We start from the raw sequence: 24,795 nt of genomic DNA on the forward strand, positions 1-24,795 counted from the left end.
AAGACAGTTAAAACACATAAAACATGAATTAGACATATTTCTGTCCAGTCTGCAACTGCATCACTGTTCACTTCCTCCCTAGTAGGCTACTGCAGGTGTAATGCAGGTAATCAGTGTGTTGCCAGATTTTGCAAAAGAAACAAGCGGACAGGTCTATGAAAACAAGCCCAAAAGAAGCAACTAGGCTCAGGCTCATGATAACGTCTGCAAATGGTTTACATACTCTTTACGAATGTCTTACGCATCATTTGCTTAACATGAATGATAATTCTAGTAATTGTTTGGTGTCTGCATTCATGAAAGCCAGGTAGTTTGCAACAGGTAAGGAGAAAGTCCACATTAACAGACAGTCATAAATGATGAACTGTCTTCACTTTACTGAAAGATCAGATAACGGTGTAAGAGTTGGGTATTGGTTGGAAACATGTCCTGGTTGAATTTGAACAGGTAACCTTCTGGTTGCAAGTCCTGTATCTAAACCACTGCACCACAGAGGTTCTGACTTGTTCTGTTAACTTAGCCTGGCAAAGTTTGTACCCTTTTCCCTTTAAATATCCATTGCCATTGACAATGCATTAGGCGCTTAAAGTTAAATATTTCAAAAACTACAAATTATTTCAAAGTAAAACATCTCAAGCATGCATGTCCACAGTAAGGTGGAATTTTTGAACTGTGAATGGAGTTTCTGGGTGAAAGTGTTTCTTTGAGGTCCCAGAACCTTCCGTCCGCCTCCATTATAAATCTCTGAACTTTTAAAGGAGTACAATTCTAAAACTATGCAACATTTCAAAGATTCCTTTTCAGGCAAACATGTCCACAGTAAGATGAACATTTTAAAGTATGAATGAGGCTACTAGGCGTAAGTATGTAGTTGTAAGCCTGCCTTTAAATATCCATTGCCGCATCGACAATGCATGGGGCGCTTAAAGTTAAATATCTCCAAAACTACAAATGATAAAAAAAAAAAAAAACTCAAACATGCATGTCCACAGTAAGGTGGAATTTTTGAACTTTGAATGGAGTTTCTAGGTGAAAGTGTTTTTTTGAGGTCCCAAAACCTTCCATCCGCCTCCATTATAAATCTCTGAACTTTTAAAGGAGTACAATTCGAAAACTATGCAACATTTCAAAGATTCCTTTTCAGTCAAACATGTCCATATTAGGATGAACATTTTAAAGTTTGAATGGGGTTTCTATTTTATATATGACATTTTGAATCTTTACAGTCAGTTCACCTTCTTTTGGGTCTTGAGTCGAACCAATTACTCCCGCGGAGACATCACATTTCTCTTTTGGGCCTTGAGTCTTGGGACTCAAGGCCCAAAAGAGAAACTTGATGTCTCCGCGGGAGTAATTGGTTCGACTCAAGACTCTTTTGGGTCATGAGTCTTGGGAAAGAAAAAAAGTGCACCAGTTGGATTGAACCGGGTACCTCCTGGTTACAAGTCCTGTATCTGAACCACTGCACCATAGAGGTCCTTACCTGTTCTGTTGACCTGCGTGGAATTTTCTGAAAGATTATTTAAAGGTAAAAGGCCCAGGTAAAAGTTAGAAAGATGTCCTTGTGGGATTTGAACTCAGGACCTTCAGTGTGCAAGGCCTGAATCTTAACCACTGCTCCACCATGGTATATACTTTCTATGGTCTCTTACACGCTCTTCACTGAAAGATCAGATAAAGGTGCAAGAGTTGGGTATTGGTTGGAAACATGTCCTGGTTGAATTTGAACCGGTAACCTTCTGGTTGCAAGTCCTGTATCTAAACCACTGCACCACAGAGGTTCTGACTTGTTCTGTTAACTTAGCCTGGCAAAGTTTGTACCCTTTTCCCTTTAAATAGCCATTGCCATTGACAATGCATTAGGCGCTTAAAGTTAAATATTTCAAAAACTACAAATCATTTCAAAGTAAAACATCTCAAGCATGCATGTCCACAGTAAGGTGGAATTTTTGAACTGTGAATGGAGTTTCTGGGTGAAAGTGTTTTTTTGAGGTCCCAGAACCTTCCATCCGCCTCCATTATTAAATATCTGAACTTTTAAAGGAGTACAATTCGAAAACTATGCAACATTTCAAAGATTCCTTTTCAGGCAAACATGTCCACAGTAAGATGAACATTTTTTTTTTTTTTTTTTTAAATAATTTTTGTCCCACGATTTTGTAACCCACATTTTTTCACCCAGTGCCAATTGCCTATGTAATCCTGGGCACTACCTACCCTCTGCCAGCCTAGGGAGAGCCCAAGCTGAAGCTCATGCCTCCTTCAATGCATGAGGAGCAAGCAGGCCGCTTCTTATCACCCGACAGGGGGGAGTTTCCCTGGTTGGACATAGCGCGTGGAAGGAACACGTTATTCCAACCAGTTCCCTTCTCCTCCATCAGGCGCCCCGGCTGACCAGGGGGAGGCAGTATAGTGACCAGGATTACTACATGTTTTTGTGAGGGTATTAACTACCCTAGGAGACACGGGGAGAACATGCAAACTCCACACAGAGTGGGCCCTTTCACCAACCCCACCTAGGGTATGGGCGCCGATGACGTAAGATGAACATTTTAAAGTATGAATGAGGCTACTAGGCGTAAGTATGTAGTTGTAAGCCTGCCTTTAAATATCCATTGCCGCATCGACAATGCATGGGGTGCTTAAAGTTAAATATCTCCAAAACTACAAATGATTTAAAAAAAAAAAAATCTCAAGCATGCATGTCCACAGTAAGGTGGATTTTTTGAACTCTGAATGGAGTTTCTAGGTGAAAGTGTTTTTTTGAGGTCCCAAAACCTTCCATCCGCCTCCATTATAAATCTCTGAACTTTTAAAGGAGTACAATTCTAAAGCTATGCAACATTTCAAAGATTCCTTTTCAGGCAAACATGTCCATATTAGGATGAACATTTTAACGTTTGAATGGGGTTTCTATTCTATATATGACATTTTGAATCTTTACAGTCAGTCAGGGCTGCCAACATTGTACTGTCAGAATCCAGGAGATTGGTTGGTGCGTGGCTAGTGGGGGGTCTGGGGGTCCTCACTACCGAAACGAAAGTTTGTCACTACCGAAACGAAAGTTAAATCCGAAAAAATCACTAAGTGTGGAGGCCAAAATCGTCCCCCCAGAAACCTCTTAGGAGTACGTTTCAGGAAATTTAGAGTTGATTGGTAGTACTTTGTAGTGACTTTTTTTTTGGTCCCTAACATTCATCGAGCTCTGGACTTAGTAAAAAAAAAAAATCACCATTGTGTCACTACCGAAACGAAAGTTTGTCACTACCGAAACGAAAGTTAAATCCGAAAAAATCACTAAGTGTGGAGGCCAAAATCGTCCCCCCAAAAAACTCTTAGGAGTACGTTTCAGACAATTTAGAGTTGATTGGTAGTACTTTGTAGTGACTTTTTTTTTGGTCCCTAACATTCATCGAGCTCTGGACTTAGTAATTTTTTTTCGTTTCGGTAGTGACACCATTGTGTCACTACCGAAACGAAGTTAAATCCGAAAAAATCACTAAGTGTGGAGGCTAAAAAAAAATGTGTTCCCCCAAAAACCTGTTAGGAGTACGTTTCAGGCAATTTAAAGTTGATTGGTAGTGACTTTTTTTTATGTCCCTAACATTCATCGAGCTCTGGACTTAGTAATTTTTTTTTCGTTTCGGTAGTGACACCATTGTGTCACTACCGAAACGAAGTTAAATCCGAAAAAATCACTAAGTGTGGAGGCCAAAAAAAAAATATGTTCCCCCAAAAACCTGTTAGGAGTACGTTTCAGGCAATTTAAAGTTGATTGGTAGTGACTTTTTTTTTGGTCCCTAACATTCATCGAGCTCTGGACTTAGTCATTTTTTCCCGTTTCGGTAGCGACACAATGGTGTCGCTACCGAAACGGAAAAAAAATTGTTCCCCCAAAAACCTGTTAGGAGTACGTTTCAGGCAATTTAAAGTTGATTGGTAGTGCCTTTTTTTTTGGTCCCTAACATTCATCGAGCTCTGGACTTAGTAATTTATTTTCCGTTTCGGTAGTCACACAATGGTGTCAATACCGAAACGAAAAAAAAATTGTTCCCCCAAAAACCTGTTAGGAGTACGTTTCAGGCAATTTAAAGTTGATTGGTAGTGACTTTTTTTTTGGTCCCTAACATTCATCGAGCTCTGGACTTAGTATTTTTTTTCCGTTTCGGTAGTGACACTACCGAAACGAAAAAAAAATTGTTCCCCCAAAAACCTGTTAGGAGTACGTTTCAGGCAATTTAAAGTTGATTGGTAGTGACTTTTTTTTTGGTCCCTAGCATTCATCGAGCTCTGGACTTAGTAATTTTTTTCCGTTTCGGTAGTGACACAATGGTGTCACTACCGAAACGAAAAAAAAATTGTTCCCCCAAAAATCTGTTAGGAGTACGTTTCAGGCAATTTAAAGTTGATTGGTAGTGACTTTTTTTTTGGTCCCAAACATTCATCGAGCTCTGGACTTAGTCATTTTTTTTCCGTTTCGGTAGTGACCGAAACGAAAAAAAGAATTGTTCCCCCAAAAACCTGTTAGGAGTACGTTTCAGGCAATTTAAAGTTGATTGGTAGTGACTTTTTTTTTGGTCCCTAACATTCATCGAGCTCTGGACTTAGTCATTGTTTTCCGTTTCGGTAGTCACACAATGGTGTCACTACCGAAACGAAAAAAAAATTGTTCCCCCAAAAACCTGTTAGGAGTACGTTTCAGGCAATTTAAAGTTGATTGTGAGTGACTTTTTTTTAGGTCCCTAGCATTCATCGAGCTCTGGACTTAGTAATTTTTTTCCGTTTCGGTAGTGACACAATGGTGTCACGACACAATGGTGTCACTACCGAAACGGAAAAAAAATAGTTCCCCCAAAAACCTGTTAGGAGTACGTTTCAGGCAATTTAAAGTTGATTGGTAGTGACTTTTTTTTTGGTCCCTAACATTCATCGAGCTCTGGACTTAATATTTTTTTTTCCGTTTCGGTATAGCAGCAATGTTGCATGTACAATATAAATATAAATATATTGTGTCGGGCGGAAACCTCATTATGGCCAAAACTGTTACTTTTCTAAATATATTATATTCTGTGTCGAATATTCTTTTACTCCACTGCAATTATTTTAAAACTTTAGTCAGTAATTACTTTTTGATTTTGATTATTATTACAAAACATACATTACCCACTTCAGCCCTATATATTTCGGCCATTTGAAAATAGCCGATCTACAAGCTCACAACATGTTGCTATTTTCAAAAGATTTGTATACATTTTATACTTGAGAACTTGTGAAATGGGACATTCTGTATAATGAGTACTTTCTACTTCTGGTACTTTCTAAGTACATTTTTATACCAATACTTTTGTACTTTTACTCAAGTAAATGTAGAATTTCGGACTTTTACTTGTAGCAGAGTATTTCTACATCGCAGTATTGATACTTTTACTTAAGTAAAACAAAAATGGAGTACTTTTTCCACAACTGCTGAGAACCAGCCCAGCCCCAGGTAGCTGTTGTAGACAATAAAAGCCTGGTGGGTGGCACCTTATGGTGACGTCAAATACTATCACCTGTGGAACGCCCTGTACTGTTGTTGTCTGTCTCACGTTTCCACTTTTATTCGGCGACTCGGTGGGAAATGGAAATGGCAGCGACGACGAGTATCTCCATTGAACAGGACCAGTTCAGCTGTCCGGTGTGTCTGGATGTCCTGAGGGACCCGGTGACCATTCCCTGTGGTCACAGCTACTGTCTGGACTGCGTGGAGGACTACTGGAACAGGACCAAGCACAAGGGACACTACAGCTGCCCACAGTGCAGGCAGGTGCAGGAACACCAGAACGCTCGCCCCAAAACACAGTCGCCCTGGGGCAAATCCGGCAGGATTCACCTGGTATTACCAAACGTAACCTCAGTAAACTGTGCCTAAAAACCTAACCTTATTCCTGAACGTAACCTCAGTAAACTATGCCTAACCGGCTAACCCTAAACTATAAATACAAGAAGAACCGCGCCGTTCCGCGAATAGAAAATGGGGGCGAGTGTGTTTTGGGGCGAGTTACCAGGTGCAGGCCTACCATAATAACAAAGAAAAATCTACAAGCTCACAACGCGTCGCGGTGTGACCGTGTGAGTGAGGCGTGACGCGCTGTGAGCTTGTAGATTTGCTATTTTCAGTATTTTGGGGGGGAAAAGTATAAAGTTATTGAATATGTCAGTAGTTTCTTTGTGTATATAAGTTATTTGCCATGATCTAAACCGTGGGAGTTTTTGTTTAGGCATCATAAACAGAATTACAGAAATGTAGGCTATTTTATATATATATATATATATATATATATATATATATATATATATATATATATATATTCCAACATTCAATGCCTTAAAATACAATTAAATCAGTATAATCACAATACTTGTTTGACAATTAAATTAAACAAGTAAAATTTCAGGATCGTGATTAACCCTAGTTAACCCTAGCAGTGGTGGAAAGTAACTAAGTACTTTTACTTACTGTAAGTACACATTGAGGTATTTTGACTTTACTGGAGTATTTAAAAATGTCAATACTTTAACTTCTACTTTTACTACATCTCAGAGGCAAATATTGTACTTTTACTCCACTACAATTATTTGAACATTTTAGTTACTAGTTACTTTGTAGATTTTGATTATTACAAAACACACATTAACCACTACAGCCCTATATACATTTCGACCATTTGAAAATAGCCGATCTACAAGCTCACAATGCTTGTGAGCTTGTAGATCTGCTATTTTCAAAAGATTGTTCATACATTTGAAAACTTGTGAAATGGGACATTCTGCTTAATGAGTACTTTGTACTTTTACTCAAGTAAATTTAGAATTACGGACTTTTACTTGTAACAGAGTATTTCTATATTGCAGTATTGACACTTTTACTTGAGTAAAAAATGTGAGTACTTTTTCCACCACTGCATTAACCCTATAGGCAGGTGTTCAACCCCAGACCAGCGCTCAGCAGAAACACTGTGCTGGCCGAGGTGGTGCAGCAGTTCCAGGGCAGCGTGGCCCTGCTTCGGGCCCAGGCCGACGAGGTCAAGTGTGGTCACTGCGCCCAGGGCCGAGGGACGAGCAACAAAGCTGTCAAATCCTGCCTAGTGTGCCTGGAGTCCTACTGTGAGGCTCATCTAAGGGCCCACGAGGGACGTTTTCGGGGGAACAAGGCCCACAGACTGATCACGGCCTTGTCTCAGCTGAGGGACAAGCTGTGTCCCCATCACGACAGGCTGATGAGGCTGTATTGTCGCACGGATCAGCAGTGCGTGTGTTCTCAGTGTGAGAGGGACACGCACAAGGGCCACGACACCGTCTCTGTGGTGGACGAGAGAGCAGGACAACAGGTTTGTTGACATGACATACAGGGACGTGCACAGATAGACTCTTGGTGGTGCTAGAGCACCTGCCCTTTGCCCTCTTGACCAGAAGTGCCCTTTTGAAAAAAAGAAAAAAAAAACGTTTTTATTTTTTTCAGTTTACAGCAGGGGTCTTCAACAGGGGGTCCTCAGAGTTACTGCAGAGGGTCCGCCAAATATTTATGTGATAGGATTTTTCTTTTTACCATAACCACTCGAAACCTAGCATCCCTTTTCTGAGGAGAACTTTAGCCAAAAATAGCAGATCTACAAGCCCACTTGTGGGCTTGTAGATCGGCTATTTTTGGCAAAGAGGTATAGGTGTAGAGGGAAAAAAGAGCAGACCAAGTAAACAAAAAAAAGTATAATTTACTTGAGCACCTGCCCCTCAAAATGTCTGTGCACGCCACTGATGACATAGGCTACAGTGAGGACATTTACTTGATGATAGGATGCGTTTTTTTCACATGTATGACCGAGGCAATGCATCCATTGTAGATGGAAAATTTTGTTTTTAGACCATTCTTAGCACATCATTACTAAATGAGGTAAAATTATATTCTACAGTAGGCCTACAGTAGCCGCAAGCAACTCTTAGATCCTATTTTTAATATCTGGAATGTAGAATTGCAATGCCAACCCTTGACAGCCCATACATCTAAACAGAAAAGCCCTATCTGATTGTATTAAACAACGTTAAACTCACCAACATTGCAGCTGTACGGAAAGCTTGAATTATCCTCTTTCTATCTGCAAAGTTTTTGTTCCACAAAAATCCACCATAGACATGTTATGAGCTACTTTCTGTCAATAAATTCTGTGCAGGTGATAATGTTAGTGTTTGAGTTTGGATGCGCTTGTTGGAAATCACTCAATGGTCCTTTGTTTCATTTTTATGAAACAAAAACATAGAAATATAGAGGATAATTCATGCTTTCCGTACAGCAGGTGAGTTTAACGTTGTTTAATACAATCAGATTGGACTTTTCTGTTTGGATGTATGAGCTGTCAAGGGTTGGTATTGCAACTCTAGATTAGGATCTAAGAGTTGCTTGCGGCTAGGCCTACAGTACAGGTCTGACTGTGCGCTATTGTGTTAAATATATAATGGCTTTTTTATTTTTACATGAAGTTATTTGACAATAATAGTAAGCTAAGACGTTTATTTTGAGACAGTAGTGTGCCTTTGTTGACGGCTATTTGGCTAAGTGTAGGCTAGTAGGCAATATGTATTTTTTTTTACATAGTGAGTTTTTAAAAAATGATATTGTTTTAATTTCCATAGACATTTTTTCTTATGTCATTGTTTAATAACACAATACAGTAACACATTTTGTATTGTAATAAATGCAAAACACCTGCAGTGACATTTACTGATTGGGTGTGAACAGAAGCAGTAGATAAATCAGAAGTGCAACATGGTTGCAAGTTTCAACCCATAGAGAGCAGTGCTGTAGCAGTTTTCTACATTGCCAGTGATTCTCAAAGTGGGATCCGGGGACCCCCAGGGGACCCCAGCAAAATCAGCTAACATAACATCAGCAATCATTTTAACCACTTTAAACCTATACATCAGATGTTGGAGAATAGCCGATCTAACAAGGTCATAATGTGTTGCCATGCGAGGCGTTGAGAGCTTCTAGTTCTGTTATTTTAAAATCTTGAAAAGATCTGAAAAATGTACAATATTGTTTAAACATTTTAACACAGATCTCGTATGGGGGTCCCTGGCACAAAATATTTTCAGATGGGGGTCTGCGGCCAAATACTTAATCATTTAGGATTCCTTGAGTCGTTGACATTAAAAAGTTTGAGAACCACTGCTTTAAGCAGATCATGATGTTGGAAAAGAAAAGTCATTCTTTTGTGCACCCTCAGAAAAAGCTGGAAGAGGCCTCATCGAGATCTGTACAGAGACTGAAGGATGCAGAGAAGGAGCTTCGATATGTTGTGAGATACATTAAGGTGAGTCCTGACAGTGTTACTCATGAAGTATCATCGTACACAAATGGCTAAAAGCCTCATTCGCACACATTGAATAACAAAAACTGGCAACTTAATTGTATTTCACAAAAAACACGGATGAATGAAATTGGTTAAAGGATGATTCTGGAGATTGAAATATTTGTTAGCATTTGCTATGCATTCCATGTCTGTATTATAAACATAGGCTACTTATAATGCATTATAATTGGCTTATAACACTGTATAATTCTAGTTATAAGCACTCATAATGCTTTATAACAATAATCATAACACATTATAAATCATTTTGTGATTTATAGTCATGTGTAAATGCATTGTAATCTGATTATAACACTGTATAATTAGAGTTATAAGCACTCATTAATAAATCCTAATACAGTATAAAGCCTTGTATAATGACTTATAAAGTCAAGTATTATAATTGCTGGCCACTGACGGACAAACGCATCATAACACATTAACTCTCACATTAGAGTTAATATTCCATTATAGACATGGGATGCATAGCAAGTGTAACCAAATAGGTGTTCTCCACAGCACTCCACGGAAGCAGCAGTGGAGGAGAGTGACAGGATCTTCTCCAAGTTGATCCGTACCATAGAGAAGCAACGCTCTGACGCAAGAGAGCAGATAGTGGCTCAGGAGAAGACTGCTGTCAGTCAGGCTGAGGAACTGCTGGAGAAGATAGAGAAAGAGGCAGCTGAGCTGAAGAGAAGAGAAATTGAGCTGGAAAAGCTGTCACAAACTCAGGACCATATAGATTTCCTTCAGGTATGAATTACGTTTGGATCTCAAAAGTGGTAGATATATTTTGAATGTGGGCCTCTTTTACTTGAGCAAAAATAAGTAACTGTGAAATTCCAGAGCGGTAACAAGTGGATCAGTACTGAAACTGGATAGAGGTCTGCCACGCTTTGACTCGCCTCAGTTGATCCAATTTTAATAGTGGGCCTGTGGGCCACAACATTTACATAAGCTCCCCTGCATTTAAGAGGCCAATTCCCAGACCCACTATCTTCTTTTAGTGTTAATGTGCCAACAGAATGCACTCTCATTTTTTTCCCCTTCTCCCATTTATCTTCCATGCATGTAGAAGTGCAAGTCCCTCCATTTCCCTACCAAAACGGTGGACGTACCATTCTCCGATGTCCTTCCATATTTCATGTACAAAACCATTAGAGGGTCTCTGGCTGACCTCAGAGACCGACTGGAGGAGGTTTCTGAGAAGGAACTCTTGAGGGTTTCTGACAAGGGTACGTCTGCTTCACACCGGGTAATTCACTGGCAAATTGAACCATAGTAATTATTTGTTAATCATAAATATTCTCTCTTGATATTCTAGTGGCATCCCTGAAGGAAACGTGCCAAAGCACACCTGCAAAAACTCCTAAAGGTAGATTAGCCTGGTCACTAGACATTCGTTAAATATGATATAACTCTAGTTTAATGCACAAGCCATTCTACTTTGAATCCGTGTTTATTAAGAAAGGAAGTAAGTGCCTTTACCACCTTTCTTTATGGCAGTAAAACATGCTGACACTTCATACAGCTCTGAGCCAAGTAGAAGGTCTGATTTCCAACAATGTGAGTACAATTACTTGCTTAACATCTTCATAGTGCACTACTGTCTTTAGGTTCCAAATTACCACTGGTTTGAATCTGGAATCTGACATTGGTTTTCTGCTCTGCCCAGATTACAATGACATAACCCTGGACCCCTATACAGCCAACCCCTATCTGTCCCTCTCCAATTTCCGAAGAGTAGTGACCACGCAATCTGCATCCCATCCCTACCCAGACCACCCTGATCGCTTCAGTAACTGGGCCCAGGTGCTGTGCAGGGCTGGCACGGCAGGGCGATGCTACTGGGAGGTTGAATGGGGTGGCAGCGGAGGAGTCTCCATTGGAGTCTGCTACAAAAGCATGGACAGAAAAGGAGGGGGGAGCGACTGCAAACTGGGACACAACCCCAAATCCTGGAGCTTGGACTGTTCACCCTCCGCCTGTTCTTTTCAGCACAACAAGGAGACTGTGGCCGTGGCTGGACACTGTTCTAGCAGAATAGGAGTGTATCTCGACTACAGGGGCGGAACTCTGTCTTTCTACAATGTTGGTGACACCATGGTTCTCCTTCACAAAGTCAAGTCCACATTCACTCAGCCACTGTACCCAGGGTTCTGGGTGGGGCTCGGCTCTACATTGAAACTGTGCCCTTACAAAGGTCCAGGTTGATAATTGCTTCAAGTTAAGCAGTAAGGGCATGTGCAGTATACAAGTCAGCAAAAATAAGAAGGCATTTCAATATCTTTTTTTTTTTTTTTTTTATAATTTTTATCCCACAATTTTGTAACCCACATTTTTTCACCCAGTGCCAATTGCCTATGTAATCCTGGGCACTACCTACCCTCTGCCAGCCTAGGGAGAGCCCAAGCTGAAGCTCATGCCTCCTTCAATGCATGAGGAGCAAGCAGGCCGCTTCTTATCACCCGACAAGGGGGAGTTTCCCTGGTTGGACATAGCGCGTGGAAGGAACACGTTATTCCAACCAGTTCCTTTCCCCTCCATCGGGGGAGGCAGTATAGTGACCAGGATTACTACATGTTTTTGTGAGGGTATTAACTACCCTAGGAGACACGGGGAGAACATGCAAACTCCACACAGAGTAGGCCCTTTCGCCAACCCCACCTAGGGTATGGGCGCCGATGACGTGGAGGAGAGAACACGCCCCCAGCGCCCACAGCGTCCCTGGCGGGAATCGAACCCAGGACCTTCTAGCTGTGAGGCGACAGCGCTACCGACTGCACCACCGTGCCCCCAGGCATTTCAATATCAATAGTGTATTAAATGCAGCAAGGTTACGTACAGGATATTTAATTTAAGCAAAAACTTTTGACAAGAAAAAAATGGACAGTTTGTGCTCAAAGTGTGGCATTTTATTAATAACCGTAAAAACTGAGAGCAGCAACAACACTTTGGTGAAGCAGGCAGAGAAGGGAGAGGGATCAGCTTAGATCTTGTTGAAAGCAGCAACATCTACACTCTGGACCTGAAACAGAAGAAAAACAATGTCAACAATCAACATTTTGTGAGAGTCCATTTTCAATTGACTATAGATAATGATTCAACATCACAGGGTGACCTGTGATGGCTTCAATAGCATTTCTATACAATTTATTCTATGACAAGAATTAAACATTTCATTACAGAATAGCTGGAAGTCCACTGTGAATCTTTCTTCTGTTATTGGACCCTAGCATCCCTATTCTGAGGGGAACATTCTGTAACAATAGCTGATCTACAAGCTCACAACACATTGCATTGTGAGGTGTTGGAGCTTGTAGATCAGCTATTTTCACCGATGACATTTGGTGTAGAGGGGAAATAAAGATTAGATTTAGTTCTGGCAAAGTGATCGTTACAGGTGTCTCCCAGGGTTCCAGTTAGATTTAGTTCTGGAAAAGTGATCGTTACAGGTGTCTCCCAGGGTTCCAGTTCTCCTGAACATAATTTTTAGTCATTTATTATTTCTTCTAAAATGCATTATTTGACAATACAGTGGAGAGAGTGGAAAGGGAATGGAGGGGGGTCAAGTAAAATCCATTTAAAATTAAAACTTTATGACCATGTTGCTCAACAAACGTTTTATTGTCGAGTTGAGACATTGATAACAAGCTGTTTTTGTTGAGCGACACGGTCTTGTGTTGAGGCTTTAGTGAGTGCTTACAAAGTCCTCGAACTTGCAGATCTCCTCCTCCAGCAGGTCTGTGCCGACCTTGTCATCTACAACCACACAGCCGATCTGCAGCTTCTTGATGCCGTAGCCCACGGGTACCAGCTTTGACTGTCCCCACAGGAGGCCGTCAGCCACCACTGAGCGCACACACTTCTCCAGCTCCACCATGTCCGTCTCATCATCCCACTGGTATAGAGAAAGAGAAGAAGAAAGAAGACTAAATACATTAGCCCTATTTTATTAGTTATCATCGGGCCAATCCTCACATCTTTCAAATTTCCAACAACCAAAATCCCACCTTTCAAATACATTCTGATGGGCACCAAACGACCACTACCCTCCACTGTTGCCATGACTTAAAGAAATAGTTCACTTATTTTCTATCAATTACATACCCCATGAAGCCTTGAATTCATGGAGATTTTCTTTTAAGCATTCCTGATGACCGGGTGTATTTCCGGTAGGAGACTCAAAGAGACTACTTCGAGTCTCCTACTGGATACATTAGCAGCTTTCCGCCGGAAATCAAATTATTGGCTTAGGAATGCGATAAACAAAAAAATATCCATGAATTCGATGCTTCATGGGGTGTGTAATTGATAGAAAATAAGTCGTTTTTTGGGTGAGCTACTCCTTTAAGCTTAGCCAACTACATAATGTAAGCACTATAATAAAGCCAGATTCATACGATATTTGTGCAGCTTCAGTTAGTAATGGGAGAGAGCTGGTATTTTTCCCCCACACTGATTGTACGTTTGTGCAGTCAAACTCATCTGCTGCCTCTGTTTGCCCTGCTGGCTCCAACATGAACATCCTCTTTCTACAGCTGATTTTACACGTGCACTGCAACCCTGAACTTATCTAGACATTACCTGCCAGAGCTGTATGTGAGAAAGCAAATGTCAGAACCAGTGGGACTGGACATTGACAGGCTACAGAGCCAGCTCCTATAGTACAAAGTCTGTGTAATGTTAAATTGAGCCCATGTTTAAATAGAGCAGGCCATCGTTTGGTTATTTCACACAGCTCAAGTCTAGAATGAAAAAAATGTCACTCACCCATCCGTAATCCTTCACTATTTTTACCACACTAGAACACCCTACATCTCCTGACCTCCTGATGCACAAGTTAGTTTTCAGACTTAAAAAATAACTATCTCCATCACAATGCCTCACTCTTTTTCATGAACCGTAAGAAATGGGTCTGTTTTTATTTTAAACCTAGAATCGATTTTCTGGTTAATTGTTTTTTTATTTGGACTTGACATGACGGAGCAAAAAGGGATTAGTCTTGTAATGTTACTGAATTATCAATTACTAATACTCAATTATTGTACGAAAGATGCACTTTACGAGATCAGCTGATGTGATCTAACAACGGTAGTGAGTAACCCCTAATAAATAAAGGACAAGGAGGAAGTAACTCGACTATTCATGCATTATTTTCATATTTACACACCAATTTCAGTTTTCTGACATTAGGTGAATGATAGACAAGTATTTGATGGTTCTGAATTTGTTAATTGTATTTTTGAACCAAATCCAATTATGCTCTACCCCTCGCCTAAACTGGGAGTGGTATTGACATTATGCCTTTTTCCTTTTAGCCGTGTCTCTTTTAAATTAGTCAATTAACAGTAGTTGAGAACATGTCCCAACTACTTTTTCACTGAGGCCCAGGAGCAATGGGGGGATTGGGGAGGGAAAGATGGAGAAGGAGTGATAGGGGAGGGGGGCGGTTAGGAGAGAGGGACAGGAGTACCTATAGTCCAGGGGCCAAGGCAGATTTTGGTACCACCTAAGGTGGCCGTACATTTTTGGTATTTTTGTATTCCTACATGTCTAAGGATAAAGGATAATTCCTTTTAACAGGTCGTTCATGAAAGTCCTTGCGGTCTTGTTTCCAATGAGAACCTGTGAGCAATTAGGGGTTAAGAATCTTGCTCAGGGACAAATTTCATTTCATCGACACATATGCTGACCTGGCCTGGAATCGAACCTGTGGCAACCAGGGCCTCTGGCTCCCTAGGCGGGTTCACTAACCATTCAGCTATGGCCGCCCCTAAAGTTTCTTCTAGTTTATATTTTGGTATGATACATCTTCCAATTCAGTAGCTTAATGACAGTAATCACTCTAAACCGGCTAATGTATCCGGTATGTATTCAAGGCTTCATGGGGTGTGCAATTGACAGAAAATAATCATTTTTTGGGTGAACTCCTCCTTTAAGTTTCCCAGGGGGACTCTCTACCCATTCAGCTATGACCACCCTAGACCGAAGGAGGGTCAACTTTTACAAGCTTATGGTAAGCAGTCTTTTTGCAAACACCAAAAATCTGAGAAGTTATCAATTGCACACCCCATGAAGCCTTGAATACATGGATATATTTTGGTTTTTGTCGCAATAATTTGATGCCCGGGTGTATTTCCGGTAGGAGACACAAAGATTCTACTTTGACTACCGCTAATGTATCCTACCCGGATACATTAACTGGTAGGTAGTGATAACTGCCATTAAGCTACTGAATTGGAAGATGTATCATACCAAAATATAAACTAGAGACATGTAGGAATACAAAAATACAAAAACTTTACGGCCACCTCAGGTGGTACCAATTTGTGAAAATATCAGTGTTGGCTCCTGGACTACTAGTCAAGCGGTTTTACTAACTTGCAACATACTGTAGCGATTATTAGACAGATAGAATCATAACATCATTCATAAGACACATTTTTGAGGGTGGATTGTTTTGTTACAAATGTAGTCCATGTCTGACAGGTCTATGCATGGGAAACACTGGCTTCTGTGAAATGTCTAGCCGAGAGACCACAGCTGGTATAGCCAACAGAGCATCATGCCTTGTGGTTTCAGCTAGAGACTAGATAATAGCAGGTCAACAGGGGAGGGGGGGGGATACTTACAGGCTTGACGTCCAGCAGGATAGAGGACTTGGCAATGAGGACGGGTTTGTTGGCCTTCTTGGCTTGGTAAGCATCCACACGCTGCTGCTTGAGGCGCTCCGCCTCGGCATCCTCCTCTTCGTCGCTGCCAAACAGGTCGAGGTCGTCATCATCACCGTTTTCTACCTTCACCTGCTGTACTGGGGCAGCCTGGGGAGAATGAGAGGAACTTTTCATTGTTGATAGATTTACTCATATTCCCTGTTAAGACTGTACTTGCGAATATCCCTTCTTAGGCGATAGACATGTTTATATTTACTGGTTATAGAATGTACATTGCACTTATTATATAGAGATTATACAGGTTAACCCAGTCAGACCAAATGCATATGACTATGATATTAATGTCCATTTCATTTTTTTCCTAAAGTTCAATGTAAGACTTTTTAAGACCTGCACACATCCTGATGCAGATAGCTCTGACGGTTAGCGGTTCTCATTTTAAAAGCTGCTACTAAAGCTCTATGTTCCCAGATAGAACTGTAAACAAGAACAAACTGATAAGGTCTTTCTCTGTGACCAACCTTGGTGCATGGGATCATCGCAGGTTTGCCGGGGCTCTTCTCCAACATGCCAACTCTGGTCTCCAGCCTCTGCATGCACGCCCTCATCTCCTCCACAACTGACAATCACAGACACCGTAGTTTAAGTTGAGCACAAGTACAGTATGCAACTGACAAATACAAGTGGTCACTGACTGACCTAGTAGAGGTCAATTATTTATACACACACCTTTGTGCAGACTATGGTTCTCCACCTCCAGGCTTTTCATGCGTGAGATCAATTCAGGGTCTCCTCCGGCATGTGAGGAGGACTGTGGACAAAAACAAATTCAATAAGCGTTAAACGTAGGCCAGGGTTGGCCCAATGGGCCATTTTCCTAAGTTCAGATCCAGTCCAAGTCTGAGTGAAGATGTGTCATGTTTAAGTGTTGGTGAGGGTCACACAGGTAGGACGAGCTTCAACACGCCATGCAGGGCTGAGGATGTGCAACATACAGTATGGATGATTGACATACTGAACACAAATGGCACAAATTAAACCATTAACCACTTAACCTATACACTGTGTCGTACAACTAATAGTTTTAACAGCTCATGTAAGCTCATAGATGAGGTATTTTCACAAATTGATTTGCCTATAATATCACGCCCAAAATAGGGATGCAATGTTGAAAGTGGTTAATGAAAAAATCCACACAATGCCCAAATAAGAATAAAAAAACAAAAAACATCTTGCATTATCATAATCACACATCCAGCATGCAAATTAACTCTTGGCTGAAAAGTCAGGTTCCAGCATCAATTGTTTGATGAGCATACAATCATCATCATCACACAAGACAATGCACAGATTGAACAAAAAACACCGTTATATGGTTTTAGATGAGCTAGTGACCACCAGCGTTATGAAGCTGATTTTATGTAAGACCATTGGGATCCTGTGATGAAGCGGCACACTCCGTTCCAGGCCAGCCAAACCAAACCAAACCAATCCCAGAGCTGGTCATCTGCCCCTGCCAAGCAGCATGCCCAGGCCCACACCGAGGAACACACTTGAGTGTGCTCAAGGAGAAGACTTACGTTTCTGTGCTGACGTTTCGGACGCCCTTTCCGGGCGTCTGTAGCCTGTAGGGCTGTCTTCCCCTGCACCCGTTCAGGTACAGGGTTCAGGTGAAGGTGAGGTTGCAGGGGGAAGACACAAATACAAAAACTGATGTTTTGTACATTGACGCTAGGACTCTAGCTACACATTTAAGCCTAGTTTGCACTTAGTCGTACAGCAGCGTCAGTTGCCGGAGAAAAGTAATTTTCAAGTTAACAACTATCGTTTTCAGCTAGTGACACCTTCGTGCAATGAAGTGTAAATTTGGCTTTACAATTAGCTGCAGGAATACAGCCAGAGAAACAGGAAACACAGTGTAACCAACACAGCTAAGAGAATAAATGGCTATGGACAAAAAAAGTAAATAAATCATGATAGCAGCCTTGGGTTGGGATCCTTTAGGATTTTAACGGTTCCTTAACAGTTCCCTCCTATAGGGGGTTCCAAATGAAACCTTACAGGACTGCAACTCAGAGTACAAATGGAACCAAATGGAGTAATGGACCATTTGTACACTCTCGAGTTATGGTGGTCCTTGAAATTAAAATGTTTGAGAACCAATGGTATAGTAATTGTAGAGCTGCAGACGTTAGGTCCACATACCAGCTCTGACAGTGTGATAAAAAACAGTTCTGGAAACGGTTCCAAATGTGATGCAACCGATTCCGGTTCCTCAATGTTGGATCCGGTTCCAGATCCCAACCCTAGCTAGCTAAGCCTTAAGCTGGCATGTCTGACCTCAATCAGGGACACAAGTTTTGAAAAGTTGCTGGATAAATGGATATAGAATACTATACACCCCAAAAGATAGCTTTTGTGTTAAATACATACAAACAAAAGCATTGCAAATGTATGCCATGACGAGGGAGGTCACAGGAAGCAGGTAAGCATCGGTGAAATTAGATGAATGGCATGGCTAGACTACAGCGTAACACATTAACATAATACATCAATGGAGCCTGACTAGGACAAGGCAAAACATAATCTCTGGTCGTCTGGCCTGGTGGAGATAACAAAGGCAATAAAAATTATAAAATCATCTTTAGCACAGACTATAATCATCAATAATTCCTAATCATGATTGCCACATTCAGCAAAATAATTAATTGAGTGATTGTGATTTTAATCATAAATGTGAAGCTCTAGTTTCCATAGCTAAATATGCACGCTCTGCACGTTTTCTCACACACACACAAAAGCAAACAAATGTCAGCTTTGGGCTTATGCAGTTGTGAAATACAAGTCTGTGGTATGCAGGTGAACATATGCAGGTGAACATGAGTGGTGAGAAATTAGCATACAGACGTTACACAAACTATGCCCTCTGATCCCAGGCGACAACTTGGCTTCTTCGTGGTCCAGGGTCCACTCACACTTACAATTTTAACCACTCAGTATTTATTTCAAATACAACCCAAATATTTTATGCAGATTCAACAGTTTTGGGGACAGTTTTCCTTGAGATTATGTACTAGTGGTGGTGGGGGGCAATATGACAATCGTCTACATCACACAGTATCGTTATCCATGACAAAGGATGCAGTACAGCCTGAAAAGACAGCGGACTTGACAGCCATAGAAGTAGACATACCGGTACTCATAAGTGGTTTGCATGGATTAAAGCAAAATAAAAGGTTAAGTCCTTATCTGTGAAACAGCGTGAAAGGAGCCTCACTCACACACACACTAGCGCTCCGTTTCATAAACAAGCAAAATGTCAAATAATTATAATGCTTTGGTAGCCATACAGCCAGCCAGTTGAAGAAATTGCAGATTGAGGCTTTAATCTTTGCTTTGATGAAATATCCGAGATCATTGGAGTTTTATTTATGGAAGATTGAACATGTATTCTATCACTAGTTTGACCACTTCAAATACTCTTTAATCTTAAAATAACTAATATCCTAAAATAGGATATCTACAAGCTAACAACGTTGGCTTGTAGATATCCTATTCTCGGTGAGTGACACGCTTCCATAGTATGGAATCCAAATGACTGAAATCAGTCGTGGCGACTGAGAACTTTAATCCATGGGTTTGGGACAGCCCAAACTTTTTTGGGTCATGGCCCTGACAGCGCATGGAGAGTTTAAAAAGCAGGGACAGCTGCCAAATCACCTGACCGCTGTCCTCTCACTCCAACTCAGCTGAGCTCCTTAAATTAAGCGTCTAAAATGTCACACACACGCAGCTGCTAGGTGACCAGCGAGCATAAGACAGGCGATGATGTAACAACTGTTAAAAGGCCAGCGACTGTAACAGACGGGTGCTTACGCTGCTGCTGGCCATGGGACATAAAGCATGGAGCAGTGCCAATCTAAAATTGAGTTTGACTACATTTCTTAAGTTCAGAGAAAAATCTTTCCAATTACACCAAACTATAATATAATTTGTCAATTTTGTAACAATTGTCCAAAACGATAGGGCGATGTAATTTTGTATAAAGTTTTTGTCAACATTTTTGCAGACACAAAAATCTAAGTGTGGCCATTTTTTTAATTTTTACAGTAGCTCATATCCTTTAGGGTTATCCTAAAGCTCCACTGACCTCCAAAAACCTATTACAACCAGAGTCCCAGAGCTGTACTGTTGCTTTGGTCCATGTAATCCATCATTGCGATGAACTTGTAATTTACAAACATTTACAAGCAATCTTTCTTCGATCTCTGTCCCAGCCCAGGTACATTGCTGTGTTTACATTCTGAACGCATCCACCCTCACTTCATGAAGTTGTTCCAGGAAGAATTATCATGCCCAAGAAGTTCATCACAATGATGAATTACACTGACCAACACAACAGTACGGCTCTGGGACTAGTTTCAAAACGTTTCGAGTTGTATTTGTTTTGTCAAGATGGCCGATATTTTTAATTTGTAATTAGGAGAAATTCAGTTTTTGGCCTTCGACTATTCATAGGCTGTATTGACATTGACAATACGAAAGAAATATATTACACTGACCGTATATCTATTATGCTTTAAATGAATGAACTAAGAATCAGGATATTTCAGGAGCATGACATTTATTCCTACCTGTGGCCCGTTCGCTCCCTCGTAGAAGCGCCTCTCAGCGTCATCGTAGCGAGGCTTGTCAAACCAGACAGTCTCCGTGGCGAGGCACTGCACTCCACTCATGTTGGCACTGATGAGGGAAGACGCACAGAGTGAGAAATCGCACATCAGTATTATAAAAAATAGAATACATTTAGATGCCTATGCATATAAAGCATCCATTAATATATATCGACATTCAAACTCAATTATGAGCCAGAGCAACCACCACAGCGCAAGAGTGACAATGCGTAGCTTAATTAGATGCTGGCCCATGATGATGACCATTATTATACCAGCTTTACAATCCAAACAGCCATGCAGAGCCAAAGACAGGATTGCGGTAGGAAGAGGGAGAGACAAATCAAAGCATGATGCACAACATAAATCCAAATTAAACATTTCCAAAGCAACCATCAACATTGAACAGTTTTTGTAATGACATCGGATTGAACATTGTAAAATATATTATAATATTGTTGGTGAGTGGAGTCCCATTCCCAATGATAAAATATCACACACTGACCACTCCATGCATGCATACACATCTAGACGGTAAGAACAGAGGCATCTTTACATTTACGATTATCAAAAATAACAGTAAAAAGAATCAGAAAGGGCCTTGAAAACAGGTGCTCTTCTTTTACATTACACTTATTTTTATGGATTACTGCAGCAGTCAGGAATCTATCTCAGTGAAACAGAGTTGCAGTGTCTGCAAACTCTGGATTATGCAGAACAAAAGGTTGGTCATCGCCAACCAACAGTCCCCCAGATAATTGTAGAGGGTTACTCAAACTGTATGGACATCAAACCCAGTAAGAGGACGCACTCTACATTACAAAATAAGTTACATGGCCTCATTTTGTATTCTGTATCAGAGCCAAATATAAATGTAATATAAATGCAATATAAATATTTGTTCATAACAAACAAATCAGAATTAAAAAATAAAATCAATGATCAAACCCAAACAATCGTTAGCATAGATTAAAAGGAGGAGCCAAACAGTGCAGACAGACAAAAATAAAACAGTTAACATTATCACCACAGTAACGAAAATATATAAAACCTATATATGAATCACAACAGAAAACAAAACCAGACAGAATTCAAACAGGTCTCTCCCATTCCCTGTTTCATACTTGTCCCATCTGGGTCTGACGATGAATTCCGTCTCCGAGTGGCCCCTCTTCCTCCGGTATGGCCCCCTGCTTCCCTTGCCCCCCTCCGTTTCAGAGGACGTGCGGTTGCGTCCCCTGTAGCCCTGGCGGCGGTGGGCACCAGGGGACTTTGCAACGGTGACGCGGGCCGGGTTCTCCTGGTCCCCGTCGGGCTGTTTGGAACGCTGGAAGGTCATACCGCGGTTATAGGAACCCCTGTTGCCTGGGCTCCTGGGCGAGGACGACTGCGCCCCGCTGTTGGCCGCCAGCCTGCGCTGGTAGTTGCTCTCGGCCTGCTCATAGGTGCTGCGGTTGTACCAGCCACGATCTGCCTGCATGCCAGGCTCATAGGAGCCGGCTGCCTGAGCCTCATAGGAACTCCCCAGCCTCTCCTCCTCGGCCCCAGAGCCCTGGCTCTCCGAGTGGTGGGAGTGCGTACGGTTTCTTCTCCTGCCAAAGGAGAGGTCATCGCCATTCAGGTTGCCCCTCTCCAGAGTGGGGCCGTTGCCCTGCCTGACCCTGATCGGTATAGCATTCTGGGGGGCTCCTCCAGGCTGGCGGTTTGGCCAAGTTTGATCCATTGCTTACTATAAGGGATCTCCTCTCTACTCAAGCTTGCGTAACATAAGAAGAGAGAGAAGGAAAGAAGCAACAGGTAGAAGCTAGGCCATTAGTTCAACGTGAAGTTAGTGCCACGGTGAACTCGCTGGTTAGAACCTAGAGGGGAAATGAGACGTGATCTCTGAAACAGGAGAATTTCTATTGGTGATGTCAATGTGGGCTTGAAGGGTGGGAGACAGGGGGACATTCTGATCTAGGGCTGGGCAATACTGTATATCAATATTGTTATACAAGACTGGATATCGTCTGGGATTTTCAATCTTATATCGTGATATGGCATACATGTTGTCTTTTGCTAGTTTCCTTATTTTACACTTTACTTTTTTTTAAAGAAAGTAGCCAATCTACAAGCTAAAAAACATGTGCGTTTTGAGCTTGAAGATTGGCTAGTTTCACAATTTTTGAAAATGTTTGACATTGTTTTAAGAAAATGAATATATTATCGTCAATACGCTATTATCGATAGAGGTACTTGGTCAAAATTTTGATAATTGATTTTGTCCATATTGCCCTGACCTATTTTTTGATCAATCTCAATGTCCCACAAGGGGTACATTTTATTTAAACTTCAAATGTTTTTTGCAGAAGGAATAATTCAAATTTTGCCTTGCCCATTTAATTGAGGATTGTAAAAGGAGAAAAAATGGATAGCATTAAACAAAATGCAGCATTTAAGGATCTCATTACTCTCCAGGCTTCCAGGCAGACGCTTCAAGAGATCTGTGATCAATCTCTCACTTTCAAAAGGCAAAAACAAACATGGCAAAAAAAATGCAATGGCAAACATGGCTTTGTATTAATCACACGCCTGATGAAAAATTATAAACGAGAATATAAGGTTATAATGCGTAAAAAAAAAATAAAAAAAAATAGTTTGACCAGGCGTTATCTTGGGAGCCATCAAAAAGCGCAACTTTTCCAACAATTAAAACCGTTGGGCTCACCTTTGTTTTGGCATGTTGTTGGATAATGTATAGTTGGAATGGATACTGAAATCCAAAAATATGCATTGTGCAATTCATATCATTTACATGATGTAACATTAGCAAGAACAGAACACCCAAGCACCTTGAGTGGAAACAGTTATGTGCGTACATAAAATAAGACTAGAAACTGCTAGATGAGCAAAAAAATATATAAATCACTTTCACACACCACTAAACGTCACTATCAAGCAAATCTATCTGAAACAGCCAAATCAATAGAGAGACGTTTACATAATGTGAATGCTCGATCGCCTGCTGTGTCAGTGAATAATATCCACCCTCACAGAAATTAGTAATGCAACCAGTGGTGGAAGAAGTACAGTACTCTAGTAAAGTATTGTACGTAAGTGTGCCTGTGTTCAAAATGTTACTTGAGTACAAAGTACAAAATAATTGGCATCAAAATATACTTGAAGTACCAAAAGTACAAGTACTAAAATGTTTGAAAATAGCAGATCTACAGCTTGTAGATCGTCTATTTTCAAATAGCCTATGTATAAAATAGGGCTTAAGTGGTTAATGTATGTTTTATAATATAATAATTAATATCTGCAAAGTAACTTAAGTTTTCAAATAATTGCAGTGACATAAAAGTAAAATATTTGCCTCTGAGGTGTAGTGGAGTAGAACAAGTGTAAAGTATTGAAAATTGGAAATAAAAGTACCTCAAAATGATACTTAAGTACAGTATTTGAAGTACATGTACTTTACAGTTACTTTACACCTCTGTCTCTGTGTGAAAAGCAACAATAGTTTGGAAAACTCACTAATTTAGTGCTAGTGCTACTATTGGAGAGGGAAGCTGATGATGCAGCCTTTTTAGCCCAATCCCCAGTGGAGAAACAGAGACAATACATGCGAAACATTTAGTCAGATTATAAACCGAATTGAAACGTTTTCATAAACACGTCGGTAACCAAAGCCGTTATAATAATTATTAGTTAATTGATAGAGATGCATTTGCCATGCATTCCGTCTGTTATTTATCATTTCCAAGAGACAGGAGGAACTTCTCTCAACAAGTTTTGACAGCTTATGTTACACGAACTTGTTGTTCAGAAAAAGCCACGTGGCGCAAAAAGTCGCATATTTCAAAAGCACTTTTAGGGTTTAAAAAGCAACATGTATGTTTTTCATACACCATACGTACAAATATATATGTTTACTCGACTTACAGTTGGTTTTAATCGACGTTAACAGAGGTGCAATGAAGTGTTGGGCTGCTCTCAGCTTTAATCCGATGGGCGAAGAGAACCAGCACACAATGTTGCCAGGTTTTGTGAGAGAAATAAGTAACCAGGTCTGTGAAA

At 40.8% G+C, this 24,795-nt stretch overlaps 2 protein-coding genes across 5 annotated transcripts; one reads left to right on the forward strand and one right to left on the reverse strand.

Moving 5' to 3' along the window:
- The first annotated feature begins 5,591 nt into the window (after window positions 1-5,591).
- On the forward strand, window positions 5,592-12,297 carry LOC311045283 (E3 ubiquitin/ISG15 ligase TRIM25-like). The gene is made up of 9 exons (XM_084057096.1): window positions 5,592-5,806; window positions 6,963-7,370; window positions 9,261-9,347; window positions 9,906-10,139; window positions 10,462-10,621; window positions 10,711-10,761; window positions 10,893-10,952; window positions 11,062-11,661; window positions 12,187-12,297. Exons 1-8 carry the CDS (start codon window positions 5,621-5,623, stop codon window positions 11,598-11,600), a joined length of 1,725 nt encoding a protein of 574 aa, XP_083913222.1. The 5' UTR covers window positions 5,592-5,620; the 3' UTR covers window positions 11,601-11,661; window positions 12,187-12,297.
- eef1da (eukaryotic translation elongation factor 1 delta a (guanine nucleotide exchange protein)) lies at window positions 12,280-24,764 on the reverse strand. 4 transcript variants are annotated; one of them, XM_084057103.1, is made up of 9 exons: window positions 24,661-24,758; window positions 23,444-23,488; window positions 20,698-20,806; window positions 17,644-17,706; window positions 16,793-16,874; window positions 16,585-16,682; window positions 16,022-16,210; window positions 13,093-13,287; window positions 12,280-12,414 (listed from the first exon to the last, which is right to left on the reverse strand). In XM_084057103.1, the coding sequence occupies exons 2-9, from the start codon at window positions 23,455-23,457 to the stop codon at window positions 12,376-12,378; spliced, it is 789 nt and encodes a 262-aa protein (XP_083913229.1). In that variant the 5' UTR covers window positions 23,458-23,488; window positions 24,661-24,758; the 3' UTR covers window positions 12,280-12,375. The 4 variants fall into 4 exon arrangements, with proteins under 4 accessions (XP_083913229.1, XP_083913230.1, XP_083913231.1 ...); XM_084057104.1 differs by lacking the exon at window positions 23,444-23,488 and having other exon boundaries at window positions 24,661-24,764; XM_084057105.1 differs by lacking the exon at window positions 17,644-17,706.
- Window positions 24,765-24,795: the final 31 nt, after the last annotated feature.

This window comes from Gymnoscopelus microlampas (genome assembly GCF_963454915.1).
Source record: "Gymnoscopelus microlampas genome assembly, chromosome: 5".
NCBI classification, from domain to species: Eukaryota; Metazoa; Chordata; class Actinopteri; order Myctophiformes; family Myctophidae; genus Gymnoscopelus; species Gymnoscopelus microlampas.

Coding starts and splice junctions, on each gene's coding strand:
- LOC311045283 (XM_084057096.1), top strand. CDS start 5,621: ATGGAAATGGCAGCGACGACGAGTATCTCCATTGAACAGGACCAGTTC. Junction 9,348..9,905: donor ATGTTGTGAGATACATTAAG/GTGAGTCCTGAC, acceptor TGTTCTCCACAG/CACTCCACGGAAGCAGCAGT. Junction 10,622..10,710: donor CTTGAGGGTTTCTGACAAGG/GTACGTCTGCTT, acceptor TTGATATTCTAG/TGGCATCCCTGAAGGAAACG.
- eef1da (XM_084057103.1), bottom strand. Junction 17,707..20,697: donor AGGGAGCGAACGGGCCACAG/GTAGGAATAAAT, acceptor GAACGGGTGCAG/GGGAAGACAGCCCTACAGGC. Junction 12,415..13,092: donor TCTGCAAGTTCGAGGACTTT/GTAAGCACTCAC, acceptor CTTCTGTTTCAG/GTCCAGAGTGTAGATGTTGC.